The 15689-nt window shown below is 41.7% G+C and overlaps 1 protein-coding gene across 3 annotated transcripts in view; it reads left to right on the forward strand.

Annotated features, from left to right (window-relative positions):
• disp1 (dispatched homolog 1 (Drosophila)) overlaps positions 1–15689 on the forward strand; it is a 71203-nt gene extending 55514 nt beyond the window's left edge. For all 3 annotated transcript variants that reach the window (XM_062042351.1, XM_062042353.1, XM_062042352.1), the window contains 3 exons: positions 2478–4061; positions 5012–5275; positions 10639–15689. In XM_062042351.1, coding sequence (XP_061898335.1) covers positions 2478–4061; positions 5012–5275; positions 10639–13008 — 4218 coding nt within the window. In that variant the 3' untranslated portion in view covers positions 13009–15689. The remainder of the gene's footprint in view (positions 1–2477; positions 4062–5011; positions 5276–10638) is intronic.

Raw genomic sequence — 15689 nt, forward strand, 5'->3', positions numbered from 1 at the left:
CGATTATGACATGATGAAATCTTGCTTTGGGACTGATGAGGGAGACTATGAAGCTAAAATGCAAGACAGGACTTGGAACAAAAGCTGAAGTCTGTGGATGTTCTCATTCATCAATCCAGCACAACTGGACTCTTCGGTCTGTCTTAGAACAGTGGTTCTTAGCCATAGGTCCAAGGCCCATTTTTGGGCCGCCAAAAAATGTGTTTCTCAGCTATGGTCCGTATGGTACTCGGGTGTAATACAATGTTCCACCACTTGTGTCAGTAATGACAATATCAAACTAACAGAAGAAGTCTGGAACTAAAGTAATTGAGAAGTTTCTTAAGCACAAATTGTATGACTAAAGTGGTAAAGCTGTATTTTTATATGAACTTTCATTTTTATTGACAATTAATGTAAGAAACATATTTATTAATAATTGACTTATTTTAGCACAATGTATTTTTCTTTCTTATGCAGTATATTTGGGTAGTACGTCTTTTCCTAATCAGCCTGACCTAACTAAGTTTTATGGTCAATACATAATCATCTTTGTGATTAACGTACTGTCATATCATGTAAACAGTAAGTACTTTAGATATGATTAAAGAATACACGCAAAATCAAGAGTTAAATGACTAATTCAGTCTTCATATTTGAGTGGGCCCCCCTGTAGTGGATAAGTTGGGCCCCGAGGTCAAAAAGGTTAAGAACCCCTGTCATAGAAGACATTTGGCCTCTCTTCCAAGGGAGCTTCATCAGTTCTTCCTCATAAACTTAGATTGGTCACATCAAGTCTTAGACCTAGATTGACCACATATAGTCTTAAACTTAGATTGGTTACATATAGTCTTAGATTGGTCACATCTCGTCTTAGACTGGTCACATCTGGTGTTAGACTTATATTAGTCACATCTAGTCTTAGACTTAGATTGGTCACATCTATAGTCTTAGATTAAGATTGGTCACATCCATGGACTTAGATTTAGATTGGTCACATCTAGTATTAAATTGGTCACATCTGGTCTTAGACTTAGATTAGTCACACCTAGTTTTGGACTTAGATTGGTCACATCTAGTCTTAGACTTAGATTGCTCACATCTACTGTTAGACTTAGATTGCTCACATCTAGTCTTAGACTTAGATTGCTCACATCTAGTCTTAGACTAAGATTGGTCACATCTATAGTCTTAGACTAAGATTGGTCACATCTATAGACTTAGATTGGTCACATCTAGTATTAAATTGGTCACATCTAGTATTAAATTGGTCACATCTGGTCTTAGACTTAGATTAGTCACACCTAGTTTTGGACTTAGATTGCTCACATCTAGTCTTAGACTAAGATTGGTCACATCTATAGTCTTAGACTAAGATTAGTCACATCTATAGACTTAGACTTAGATTGGTCACATCTAGTATTAAATTGGTCACATCTGTTCTTAGACTTAGATTAGTCACACCTAGTCTTGGACTTAGATTGGTCACATTTAGTCTTAGACTTAGATTGGTCACATCTAATCTTAGACTTAGATTGGTCACATCTAGTTTTAGGCTTAGATTGGTCACATCTAGTCTTAGACTTAGATTGGTCACATCTATAGTCTTAGACTTAGATTGGTCACATCTAGTCTTAGACTTAGATTGGTCACATCTAGTCTTAGACTTAGATTGGTCACATCTAGTCTTAGATTGGTCACATCTAGACTTAGATTGGCCACATCTAGTCTTAGACGTAGATTGGTCACAGCTAGTCTTAGACTTAGATTGGTCACATCTAGTATTAAATTGGTCACATCTGGTCTTAGACTTATATTAGTCACCCCTAGTCTTGGACTTAGATTGGTCACATCTAGTCTTACACTTAGATTGGTCACATTTAATCTTAGACTTAGATTGGGCACATCTAGTCTTAGACTTAGATTGGTCACATCTATAGTCTTACACTTAGATTGGTCACATCTATAGTCTTACACTTAGATTGGTCACATCTAGTCTTAGACTTAGATTGGTCACATCTAGTCTTAAACTTAGATTGGTCACATCTAGTCTTAGACTTAGATTGGTCACATCTAGTATTAAATTGGTCACATCTGGTCTTAGACTTAGATTAGTCACACCTAGTTTTGGACTTAGATTGGTCACATCTAGTCTTAGACTTAGATTGGTCACATCTAATCTTAGACTTAGATTGGTCACATCTAATGTTAGGTTTAGATTGGTCACATCTAGTCTTAGACTTAGATTGGTCACATCTATAGTCTTGGACTTATATTGGTCACATCTACTGTTAGAATTAGATTGCTCACATCTAGTCATAGATTTAGATTGGTCACATCTAGTCAGTCTCGTCTTCTAAGATGAACCAAACAGTCCAGTTGCGATGGATCGAATACCCTGAGAATACAAAGGTCGATATGTAGTCGGACAACACAAGTAGTGCACTTCCATGATTGGTACGTCTGTAAAATGATTAAATGTTTGTGTGTGTCCACAGGTGCGCTCTCACCGCGACTATTGGAGCTTATGTCAGCGCACCAACGACGCTTCCTGTTGTCCCAGTTGGACTCTGGGTAATTACATCGCCGTCCTCGCCAACAGGTCCTCCTGCCAGGTGATCACCGAGCGTGACGTGTCGCACACACTCAAGATCCTGCGCTCGTGCGCCAAGTACTACCACAATGGCACTCTGGCGCCGGACTGCTGGGACGTGGCGCTGAAACGCAAAGATCAGCTCAAGTGCGGCAATGTGCCTCGCAAGTGCACCAAGTACAACGCTGTCTACCAAATACTGCACTTCCTGGTCGATAAGGACTTCCTGAGCCCGAAGAGCATGGAAGCACCTGTGCTCAGGTACAGCATGCTCTTCTCGCCCACGGAGAAAGGAGAGTCCATGATGGACATTTATCTGGACAACTTCGAGAAATGGAACTCTTCCGACGGCATCACTACAGTGACCGGCATCGAGTTTGGCATCAAACACGAGCTCTTCCAGGACTACCTTTTGACGGACACAGTGTACCCGGCCATCGCCATGGTGATCGTCCTGCTGGTCATGTGTCTGTACACGCGCTCCGTCTTCATCACCCTGATGACCATCATCGCCATCATCAGCTCCCTCATCGTGTCCTACTTCCTCTACCGCCTGGTCTTCAACTTCCACTTCTTTCCCTTCATGAACCTGACGGCGCTCATCATCCTGGTGGGTATCGGAGCCGATGACGCTTTTGTGCTTTGCGACGTGTGGAATTACACCAAAGTGGACAAGCCCGACGCCGAGCTGGCAGAGACGGTCAGTGTGACTCTGCAGCACGCCGCCTCGTCCATGTTTGTCACCAGCTTTACCACCGCCGCTGCCTTCTACGTCAACTATGTCAGCAACATCACCGCCATCCGCTGCTTCGGCGTCTACGCAGGGACGGCCATCTTGGTCAACTACATCCTCATGGTGACGTGGCTCCCGGCGGTGGTGGTGCTGCACGAGCGCTACCTGCCCAATGTGCTGCCTTGCCCAAAGCCCTCGCGCCAGCGCAGCGGTTTTTGCATACAGATGTTTCTGGCGGGACTTTGCCAGAAGGCCAACACTTTTCTGTTTAGAGTCTCTGAAGCCTCGAGAATCTTCTTTGAGAAAGTTCTCCCCTGCCTTGTCATCAAGCTGCGCTACCTGTGGCTCCTTTGGTTCCTCGGTCTCGCAGTGGGCGGCGCCTATGTGGTTTGCGTCAACCCCAAGATGAAGCTCCCATCGTTGGAGCTGGCCGAGTTCCAAGTGTTCCGTTCCTCGCACCCTTTCGAGCGCTACGATGCTGAGTACAAGAAAGTGTTCATGTTCGAAAGGGTGCATCATGGAGAGGACCTGCATATGCCCATCACCATTATCTGGGGCATCAACAACGTGGATAACGGGGACCCCCTCAATCCCAAAAACAAAGGCAAGTTGATGTTGGACAGCAGCTTCAACATTGCCAGCCCAGATTCTCAGCTGTGGATCCTCAACTTCTGCCAGAAGCTTCGAAACCAGACTTTTATTTTTCAGTCAGACGAGCAGGACTTCACCAGCTGCTTCATGGAGACCTTCAAGCAGGTCAGTTCTTCTTCACGTTTGTTAGTTTTTTCTCAAACAAATTTCAAACTAGAGCCTGAAAGTTGCAAGAGTTAAAATAAAGTGTCCCCTCCTCTATGAGCAAGAACCATGAGACGGACACATGATGAAAAATATTAACAGTACTAATAGCATACTTGCCAACCTTGAGACCTCCAATATCGGGAGGTGGGGGGGGGCGTGGTTGGGTGGGGGCGTGGTTAGGGGCGTGGTTAAGAGGAGAGTATATTTACAGCTAGAATTCACCAACTCAAGTATTTCATATATATATATATATATATATATATATATATATATATATATATATATATATATATATATATATATATATATATATATATATATATATATATATATATATATTTTATTATATATATAAATAAAAGAAATACTTGAATTTTAGTGTTCATTTATTTACACATTTCCACACACACACAACACTCATCTACTCATTGTTGTACTTGAAAGTACAATTCTTTGTTAAGGGTTGAATTGTCCATTCTCTTTCTATTCTGTCACTATTTTTCTAACCATGCTGAACACCCTCTCTGACGATGCATTGCTGTGTGGCACGCACAAAAGTGCTTTCATCAAATGCACGAGAGTGTGGAATCTTCCATCTCTCCCTAACATGGCCCAAAACCGGTCAATCCTTGCTTCCTGGGGAAGATCTTCCCTGGCAAGCAATTGGTACTCCAGTACTTGTACCCGGAGGCTGGTCAGGTCCAATCGCAGCTGCGGCAGACTTTTTTTTTTGGGGCGTGGCCTCCAGCTCCGGCTGAATACCGGGAGTTTGTCGGGAGAAAATCTCTGTCGGGAGGTTGTCGGGAGAAGCGCTGAATATCGGGATTCTCCCGCTAAAAACGGGAGGGTTGGCAAGTATGACTAATAGTGATATAGAAATGATAAGTGAAGGTTTTTGTTTCCAACAGTGGATGGACAACCAAGACTGTGAGGAGGCTTCCGTGTTTCCGTGTTGCAGTCAGTCCGTGTTCCCCTACAAGCAGGACGTGTTTGAGTTGTGCATCAAGAGAGCCATCATGGAGTTGGACCGCAGCACCAACTACCACCTGGACAGCAAGACTCCTGGACCTCGCTTTGACATCAACGACACCATCAGGGCCATCGTGCTGCAGTTCCACAGCACCTTCCTCTTCACGCTGGCCTACGACAACATGCACCGCTTCTTCTACCAGGTCACCTGCTAACAACCTCTTTTACCAGGTCATCTGCTAACAACCTCTTTTACCAGGTCATCTGCTAACAACCTCTTTTACCAGGTCATCTGCTAACAACCTCTTTTACCAGGTCATCTGCTTACCTCTTTTACCAGGTCATCTGCTAAGAACCTCTTTTACCAGGTCATCTGCTAACAACCTCTTTTACCAGGTCATCTGTTAACAACCTCTGTTACCAGGTCATCTGCTAACAACCTCTTTTACCAGGGCATCTGCTAACAACCTCTTTTACCAGGTCATCTGCTAAAAACCTCTTTTACCAGGTCATCTGCTAACAACCTCTTTTACCAGATCATCTGTTAACAACCTCTGTTACCAGGTCATCTGCTAACAACCTCTTTTACCAGGGCATCTGCTAACAACCTCTTTTACCAGGTCATCTGCTAAAAACCTCTTTTACCAGGGCATCTGCTAAACACCTCTCCTAGCAGGTCATCTGCTAAAAACCTCTCCTAGCAGGTCATCTGCTAACAACCTCTTTTACCAGGTCATCTGCTAACAACCTCTTTTACCAGGGCATCTGCTAACAACCTCTCCTAGCAGGTCATCTGCTAACAACCTCTCCTAGCAGGTCATCTGCTAAAAACCTCTCCTAGCAGGTCATCTGCTAAAAACCTCTCCTTGCAGGTCATCTGCTAAAAACCTCTTCTAACAGGCCATCTGCTAAAAACCTCTTCTACCAGGTCATCTGCTAAAAACCTATTTTACCAGGTCATCTGCTAAAAAACTATTTTACCAGGTCATCTGCTAACAACCTATTTTACCAGGCCATCAGCTAAATACTTCTTCTACCAGGTCATCTGCTTAAAACCTATTTTACCAGGCCATCTGCTAAAAACCTCTTCTACCAGGTCATCTGCTAAAAAACTATTTTACCAGGTAATCTGCTAACAACCTATTTTACCAGGCCATCTGCTAAAAACCTCTTCTACCAGGTCATCTGCTAAAAATCTTTTTTACCAGGTCATCTGCTAAAAATCTCTTTACCAGGTCATCTGCTAAAAACTTCTTCTACCAGGCCATCTCTTTTACAAACCCCAAAACCAGTGAAGTTGGCACGTTGTATAAATTGTAAATTAAAACAGAATACCGTATTTTTCGGACTATAAATCGCAGTCTTTTTCATAGTTTCATAGTGCGACTTATACTCAGGAGCGACTTATGTGTGAGATTATTAACACATTACTGTAAAATATCAAATAATATTATTTAGCTCATTCACGTAAGAGACTAGACGTATAAGATGTCATCGGATTTAGCGATTAAGAGTAACAGATTGTTTGGTAAACGTATAGCATGTTCTATATGTTATAGTTATTTGAATGACTCTTACCATAATACAAACCCCGTTTCCATGAGTTGGGAAATTGTGTTGGATGTAAATATAAATGGAATACAATGATTTGAAAATCATTTTCAACCCATATTCAGTTGAATATGCTACAAAGACAACATATTTGATGTTCAAACTGATAAACTTTTTTTTTTTTTTTGTGCAAATAATCATTAACTTTAGAATTTGATGCCAGCAACACATGACAAAGAAGTTGGGAAAGGTGGCAATAAATACTGATAAAGTTGAGGAATGCTCATCAAACACTTATTTGGAACATCCCAAAGGTGAACAGGCAAATTGGGAACAGGTGGGTGCCATGATTGGGTATAAAAGTAGATTCCATGAAATGCTCAGTCATTCACAAATAAGGATGGGGCAAGGGTCACCACTTTGTCAACAAATGCGTGAGCAAATTGTTGAACAGTTTAAGAAAAAACTTTCTCAACCAGCTATTGCAAGGAATTTAGGGATTTCACCATCTACGGTCCGTAATATCATCAAAGGGTTCAGAGAATCTGGAGAAATCACTGCACGTAAGCAGCTAAGCCCGTGACCTTCGATCCCTCGGGCTGTACTGCATCAACAAGCGACATCAGTGTGTAAAGGATATCACCACATGGGCTCAGGAACACTTCAGAAACCCACTGTCAGTAACTACAGTTGGTTGCTACATCTGTAAGTGCAAGTTAAAACTCTCCTATGTAAGGCGAAAACCGTTTATCAACAACACCCAGAAACGCCGTCGGCTTCGCTGGGCCTGAGCTCAACTAAGATGGACTGATACAAAGCGGAAAAGTGTTCTGTGGTCTCACGAGTCCACATTTCAAATTGTTTTTGGAAACTGTGGACGTCGTGTCCTCCGGACCAAAGAGGAAAAGAACCATCCGGATTGTTATAGGCGCAAAGTTGAAAAGCCAGCGTCTGTGATGGTATGGGGGTGTATTAGTGCCCTAGACATGGGTAACTTACACATCTGTGAAGGCGCCATTAATGCTGAAAGGTACATACAGGTTTTGGAACAACATATGTTTCCATCTAAGCAATGTTACCATGGACGCCCCTGCTTATTTCAGCAAGACAATGCCAAGCCACGTGTCACATCAACGTGGCTTCATAGTAAAAGAGTGCGGGTACTAGACTGGCTTGCCTGTAGTCCAGACCTGTCTCCCATTGAAAATGTGTGGCGCATTATGAAGCCTAAAATAACACAACGGAGACCCCCGGAGTGTTGAACAACTTAAGCTGTACATCAAGCAAGAATGGGAAAGAATTCCACCCGAGAAGCTTAAAAAATGTGTCTTCTCAGTTCCCAAACGTTTACTGAGTGTTGTTAAAAGGAAAGGCCATGTAACACAGTGGTGAACATACCCTTTCCCAACTACTTTGGCACATGTTGCAGCCATGAAATTCTAAGTTAATTATTATTTGCAAAAAATAAATAAAGTTTATGAGTTTGAACATCAAATATCTTGTCTTTGTAGTGCATTCAATTGAATATGGGTTGAAAAGGATTTGCAAATCATTGTATTCCGTTTATATTTACATTTAACACAATTTCCCAACTCATATGGAAACGGGGTTTGTATGTTACGTTAACATACCAGGCACATTCTCAGTTGGTTATTTATGCGTCATATAACATACACTTATTCAGCCTGTTGTTCACTATTCTTTATTTATTTTAAATTGCCTTTCAAATGTCTATTCTTGGTGTTAGGTTTTATCAAATAAATTTCCCCAAAAAATGTGACTTATACTTCAGTGCGACTTATATATGTTTTTTTCCTTCTTTATTATGCATTTTTGGCCGGTGCGACTTATACCCCGGAGCGACTTATACTCCGAAAAATACGGTACAATGATTTGCAAATCCTTTTTAAGCTATATTCAATTGAATAGACTGCCAAGACAAGATACTTAATGTTCGAACTGGAAAACTTTATTTTTTGCCAATATTAGCTCATTTGGAATTTGATGCCTGTGAAATGTTTCAAAAAAGCTGGCACACGTGGCAAAAAAGACTGAGAAAGTTGAGGAATGCTCATCAAACACTTATTTGGAAAATCCCACAGATGAACAGGCTAATTGGGAACAGGTGGGTGCCATGATTGGGTGAAAAAGCAGCTTCCATGAAATTCTCAGTCATTCACAAACAAGGATGGGGCGAGGGTCACCACTTTGTGAACAAATGTCGAACAGTTTAAGAACAACATTTCTCAACGAGCTACTTATTGCAAGGAATTCAGGTATTTCACTATCTACAGTCCGTAATATCATCAAAAGGTTCAGAGAATCTGGAGAAATACTGAGTTTTGTTAAAAGGAAAGGCCATGTAACACAGTGCAATGTGTTGCTGCAATTACATTCTAAGTTAATGATTATTTAACTTAACTTAAGATTATTTAATTAAGTTTCTCAGTTCGAACATTAAATATCTTGTCTTTGCAGTGCATTCAATTGAATATAAGTTGAAAAGGATTTGCAAATCATTGTCTTCTGTTTTTATTTACAAATTAAACAACGTGCCAACTTCACTGGTTTTGGGTTTTGTACCGGGCCATCTGCTAAAAACCTATTTTACCGGGTCACATCATCCGCTGCTATAAACAAACCTCTTTTACCATGTCATCTGCTAAAAACCTCTTTTACCAGGTCATCTGCTAGAAACTTCTTCTACCAGGCCATCTGCTAAAAACCTCTTCTACCAGGCCAGCTGCTAAAAACCTCTTCTACCAGGCCATCTGCTAAAAACCTCTTCTACCAGGCCATCTGCTTAAAAACCTCTTCTACCATGCCATCTGCTAAAAACCTCTTTTACCAGGTCATCTGCTAGAAACCTATTCTACCAGGCCATCTGCTAAAAACCTCTTCTACCAGGTCATCTGCTAGAAACTTCTTCTACCAGGCCTTCTGCTAAAAACCTCTTCTACCAGGTCATCTGCTAGAAACTTCTTCTACCAGGCCATCTGCTAAAAACCTCTTCTACCAGGCCATCTGCTTAAAAACCTCTTCTACCATGCCATCTGCTAAAAACCTCTTTTACCAGGTCATCTGCTAGAAACCTCTTCTACCAGGCCATCTGCTAAAAACCTCTTCTACCATGCCATCTGCTAAAAACCTCTTTTACCAGGTCATCTGCTAGAAACCTCTTCTACCAGGCCATCTGCTAAAAACCTCTTCTACCAGGTCATCTGCTAAAAACCTCTTCTACCAGGCCAGCTGCTAAAAACCTCTTTTACCAGGCCATCTGCTAAAAACCTCTTCTACCGGGCAATCAGCTAAAAACCTATTTTACCGGGTTACATAATCCGCTGTTAAAACCTTTTACCTGGTCACATCATCCGCTGCTATAAACCTCTTTTACCGTGTCATCTGCTAAAAACTTATTCTACCAGGCCATCTGCTAAAAACTTATTCTACCATGTCATCTGCTAAAAACCTTTTTTACCATGTCATCTGCTAAAAACTTATTCTACCAGGCCATCTGCTAAAAACCTCTTCCCAGGCCATCTGCTAAAAACCTCTTCCGCCAGGTCATCTGCTAAAAATCTCTTTTACCAGGTCACATCATCCGCTTATAAAACCTTTTACCAGGTCACATCATCTGCTGTTAAAACCTAAGACTTAAATACCTCGCCCGCATGGTCTACGCCAACTAATGAGCTCTTTCCAATTCAGGTGCTGCTTTTAGATAGGACATAGATTGTTTGCTCCTCCGTGTGTACATCATTGATTATTTTTATTGTAATCAATATTGGGTCACGACACTGAAGAATCCCTGATGTTCTCCAGCTGGTGTATCTCTAGAGTTAGTGAGTGTGGCACACAATCACGTGTTGATGACTAATTATTTTAATTGAAATAATATTTGGTTGTAATCACAACACTGAAGAATCCCTGATGTTCTCCAGCTGGTGTGTCAATACAATTATTGAGTGTGGCACACACTCCCTTGGTGATGACTCATGATTTGTTGCGACTGCAGGTGGACGCCTGGATCAGCGAGGAGTTGCGTCACGCCCCGGCCGGCCTCAGTCACGGCTGGTTTGTCAGCAACTTGGACTTCTTCGACCTGCAGGACAGTCTGTCCGACGGCACTTTGGTCGCCATGGCACTGTCTGTGGGCGTGGCCTTTAGCGTGATGCTGCTGACCACCTGGAACGTCATCATCAGTCTGTACGCCATCTTGTCCATCGCCGGAACCATCTTCGTCACAGTGGGCTCCTTGGTGCTCCTAGGCTGGGAGTTGAATGTCTTGGAGTCGGTCACCATTTCCGTGGCCGTGGGACTGGCGGTGGACTTCGCCGTCCATTACGGCGTGGCCTACAGGCTGGCGCCGGAGTCAGAGCGCGAGGGAAAGGTGATGTTCTCCCTCAGCCGGATGGGCTCCGCCATCGCCATGGCCGCCCTCACCACCTTCATCGCGGGCGCCATGATGATGCCCTCCACCGTCCTGGCGTACACGCAGCTGGGCACCTTCATGATGCTCATCATGTGCATCAGCTGGGCCTTTGCCACCTTCTTCTTCCAGTCTTTGTGTCGCTGCCTGGGACCTCAGGGTGCCTGGGGGCAGATCCCGCTGCCCGCCAAGTGCCGGCCTTTCAACCGGGGCGCCGAGGCGGGTGCCCGAGGGAAATATCGGCCGGACGCCGGTCACGCGGCTGCGCAACATTACGAGCTGGCGCCGCTGGCGTCCAGTCGGAACGCTGAAGAGGATGAAGAACTTTGGAATAGATTACTTTCCCAGCAGCAAAGTACTCCCGCTTGTGATAGATTACTTTCACAGCAGCCAAGTAGTCACACTTGTAATAGATTACTGTCACAGCAGCAAAGTACTCCCGCTTGTGATAGATTACTTTCCCAACAGCCAAGTAGTCACACTTGTAATAGATTACTTTCCCAGCAGCAAAGTAATCCCATTTATGATAGATTACTTTCCCAGCAGCCAAGTAGTCACACTTGTGATAGATTACTTTCCCAGCAGCAAAGTTGTCACACTTGTAATAGATTACCTTCCCAGCAGCAAAGTACTCCCACTTGTAATAGAATACTTTCCCAGCAGCAAAGTACTCCCACTTGTAATAGATTATTTTCACAGCAGCAATGTAGTCACACTTGTAATAGATTACTCTCAGATCAGCAAAGTAGTTCCACTTGTAATAGATTACTCTCAGAGCAGCAATGTAGTTACACTTGTAATAGATTACTCTCAGAGCAGCAAAGTAGCCAGACTTGTAATAGATTACTTACAGAGCAGCATTGTAGTCACTCTTGTAATAGATTACTCTCAGAGCAGCAAAGTAGTCAGACTTGTAATAAATTACACTTAGAGCAGCAAAGTAGTCAAACTTGTAATAGATTACTCTCAGAGCAGCAAAGTAGCCAGACTTGTAATAGATTACTTACAGAGCAGCATTGTAGTCACTCTTGTAATAGATTACTCTCAGAGCAGCAATGTAGTTACACTTGTAATAGATTACTCTCAGAGCAGCAAAGTAGCCAGACTTGTAATAGATTACTTACAGAGCAGCATTGTAGTCACTCTTGTAATAGATTACTCTCAGAGCAGCAAAGTAGTCAGTCTTGTAATAGATTATTCTCGGAGCAGCAATGTAGTCAGACTTGTAATAGATTACTCTCAGAGCAGCAAAGTAGTCAGACTTGTAATAAATTACACTTAGAGCAGCAAAGTAGTCAAACTTGTAATAGATTACTCTCAGAGCAGCAAAGTAGTCAGACTTGTAATAAATTACTGTCCCAGCAGCAAAGTACTCCCACTCAGGTGAAGGAGAGCACCTGCTGGTCGGGTCCTGATCAGCAGGCCCGGCACACACACAACGCGAACTGCTCATGTGGGGAACGTCCTCCTCAGTGGACGCTCCTGGACTCGAACCCTCAACTGGTGCCGGAGGCAGCACAGCATTGGACGAAGGAGAACTTTTGCACGGAGGAGCTCCTCCCACATCCTCACGTGCACGGCTGTAGCCTGCCAGGAGGAGCGATGCACCCCGAACATGCACTCGCTGCAAACATGGCAGCTGCTTCAGAACCTTTGAGCAACCACAAAGTCCAACCTTGTCACGGTTTACGGTCCGATCAGATGCTCGAAAATCCAAGGACTCCAACGATGACTCGCGCAGCTCATCGTCACGGTAACACACACGCACCAGCACCGGTGGACACACGCTGGGAAAGTGCAAATGAAAGTAAAAGTGAAAGTGTGGACAAGCAGAACTTGCAAAAGAAAGTTTCCTGTTTGAAAGTGAACTCTGTTTCAGACTTGAATTTGCCAAAGAGTGAAATGAGTTTTTCCCCAGTTGTAATAAATAGTCGCTCTTCTCAGAGCTTATGCTAATACACATCATTCATAGTAGTTCATCATAATATTTAATTATAGTACACACATATTTCAGCATAATACACATCATAGTATTTCATCCTAATACACACAATATTTCATCATAATACACATTAATGGTATTTCATCATAATACACATCATGCATAGTATTTAATCATAATACACATTTCATCATAATACACATCATTCATAATACTTCAACATAATACACATAATTCATAGTATTTCATCTTATTACACATAATTCAGAATATTTCATAATTCACATCATTCATAGTGTGTCATCATAATACACATTATTCATAGTATTTCATCATAATACACATAGTATTTCAACATAGTACACACAATATTTCATCATAATACACATAGTATGTCATCATAATATACACTATTTCATCAAAATACACATCATCCATAGTATTTCATAATACACACATTTCATCATAATACACATCCTTCATAGTATTTCATCATAATAGACATAGTATTTCATCATAATATACACACTATTTCATCATAATACACATCCTTCATAGTATTTCATTATAATACACATACACAATATTTCATAATGCACATCATTAATAGTATTTCATCATAATACACACGTTTCATCATAATACACATCATTCACAATACTTAATCATAAAACACTTCATTCATAGTATTTCATCATAATACACATCGTTCATTTCATCACAATAAAATAATTAAAATATGAACATACCGACTTCCTGTTGAGTGCAAAGTAAGCGTCACAATAAAAACATTAAAACATGCACACACTGACTTCCTGTTTTGTGCAAAGTAGGCGTCACAATAAAAGCAATAACACATGCACACACTGACTTCCTGTTCAGTGCAAAGTAGGTGTCACAATTAAAGCAATAACAAATGCACACGCTGACTTCCTGTTCAGTGCAAAGTAAGCATCACGACTAAAGCAATAACACATACGCACTCTGACTTCCTGTTCAGTGCAAAGTAGATGTCATAATAAAAGCATTAAAACACACATATACTGACTTCCTACTGAATGCAAAGTAAGCGTCATAATAAAAGCATTTACCATGCACATACTGACTTCCTGTTGAGTGCAACGTATGCGTCATAATAAAAGCATTAAAACATGCACACACTGACTTCCTGTTTAGTGCAAAGTAAGCGTCATAATAAAAGTAAAACATGCACATATTGACTTCCTGTTGAGTGCAACGTAAGCGTCATAAGCATTAAAACATGCACATACTGACTCCGTTGAGTGCAAATTATGTGTCACATTAAAAGCATTCAAATATGCACATTCTAACTTCCTGTTGAGTGCCAAGTAAGCGTCACAATAAAAGCATTAAAGCATGCACACACTGACTTCCTGTTTAGTGCAAAGTAAGCGTCATAATAAAAGTAAAACATAAACATACTGACTCAGTTGAGTGCAAATTATGTGTCACATTAAAAGCATTCAAATATGCACATTCTAACTTCCTGTTGAGTGCCAAGTAAGCGTCACAATAAAAGCATTATACATGCACACACTGACTTCCTGTTGAGTGCAAAGTATGTGTCACAATAAAGGCATTAAAACATACACATACTGACTTCCTGTTGAGTGCAATGTATGCGTCATAATACAAGCATTAAGACATGCACACACTGACTTCCTGTTTAGTGCAAAGTAAGCATCATAATCCATCCATCCATTTTCTACCGCTTGTCCCTTTTGGGGGAGGGGAGGGGGGTGCTGGAGCCTATCTCAGCTGCATTCGGGCAGAAGGCGGGGTACACCCTGGACAAGTTGCCTTCTCATCGCAGGGCCAACACAGATAGACAGACAACACTCACATTCACAGCCCTTTGAGACACTTGTGATTTAGGGCTATATAAATCAACATTGATTGATTGATTCACACACTAGGGCCAATTTAGTGTTGCCAATCAACCTATCCCCACCAGGTGCATGTCTGTGGAGGTGGGAGGAAGCCGGAGTACCCGGAGGGAACCCATGCAGTCACGGGGAGAACATGCAAACTCCACACAGAAAGATCCTGAGCCCCGGGATTGAACTCAGGACTACTCTGGACCTACGTATTGTGAGGCACATGCACTAACCCCTGTACCACCGTGCTACATCATAATGAAAGCATTAAAACATGCACATACTGATTTCCTGTTGAGTGCAAAGTAAGCGTCACAATAAAAGCATTCAAACATGCACACACTGACTTCCTGTTGAATGCAAAGTATGCGTCACAATAAAAACACGCCATTATTAATTTAGATTCTACCACAGCAGCTTTGTTAAAGTATATAAAATATTACAAATAAAAATATGTCAATAAACTAGCGTAGTTTGAACAATCCCCTTTCTTCTGCTCAAAATAACAATGTTGGTTATGTCGACAACCACAGCAAGTCTAAGGGCGTCAACTTAAATAGGTTCCATTTTGTTACCAATGATTGTTCAGCTTGTTTGCTATGAATGAAATAAAGATCAATAAAGATGTAACAATTACAAATATTTCATGTGGCTAAAAATACATTGCACAATATATGTGATGTCATTGAGAGAAACAAGTACAGTATGTGATGTCATTGAAAGAAATAAGTACAGTATGTGATCCATAAAATATTATTTTTACGCAATCGCATGCAAATGAATAAATGCTTTGTATT

Source organism: Entelurus aequoreus, linkage group LG03 (assembly GCF_033978785.1).
Source record: "Entelurus aequoreus isolate RoL-2023_Sb linkage group LG03, RoL_Eaeq_v1.1, whole genome shotgun sequence".
NCBI lineage: Eukaryota > Metazoa > Chordata > Actinopteri > Syngnathiformes > Syngnathidae > Entelurus > Entelurus aequoreus.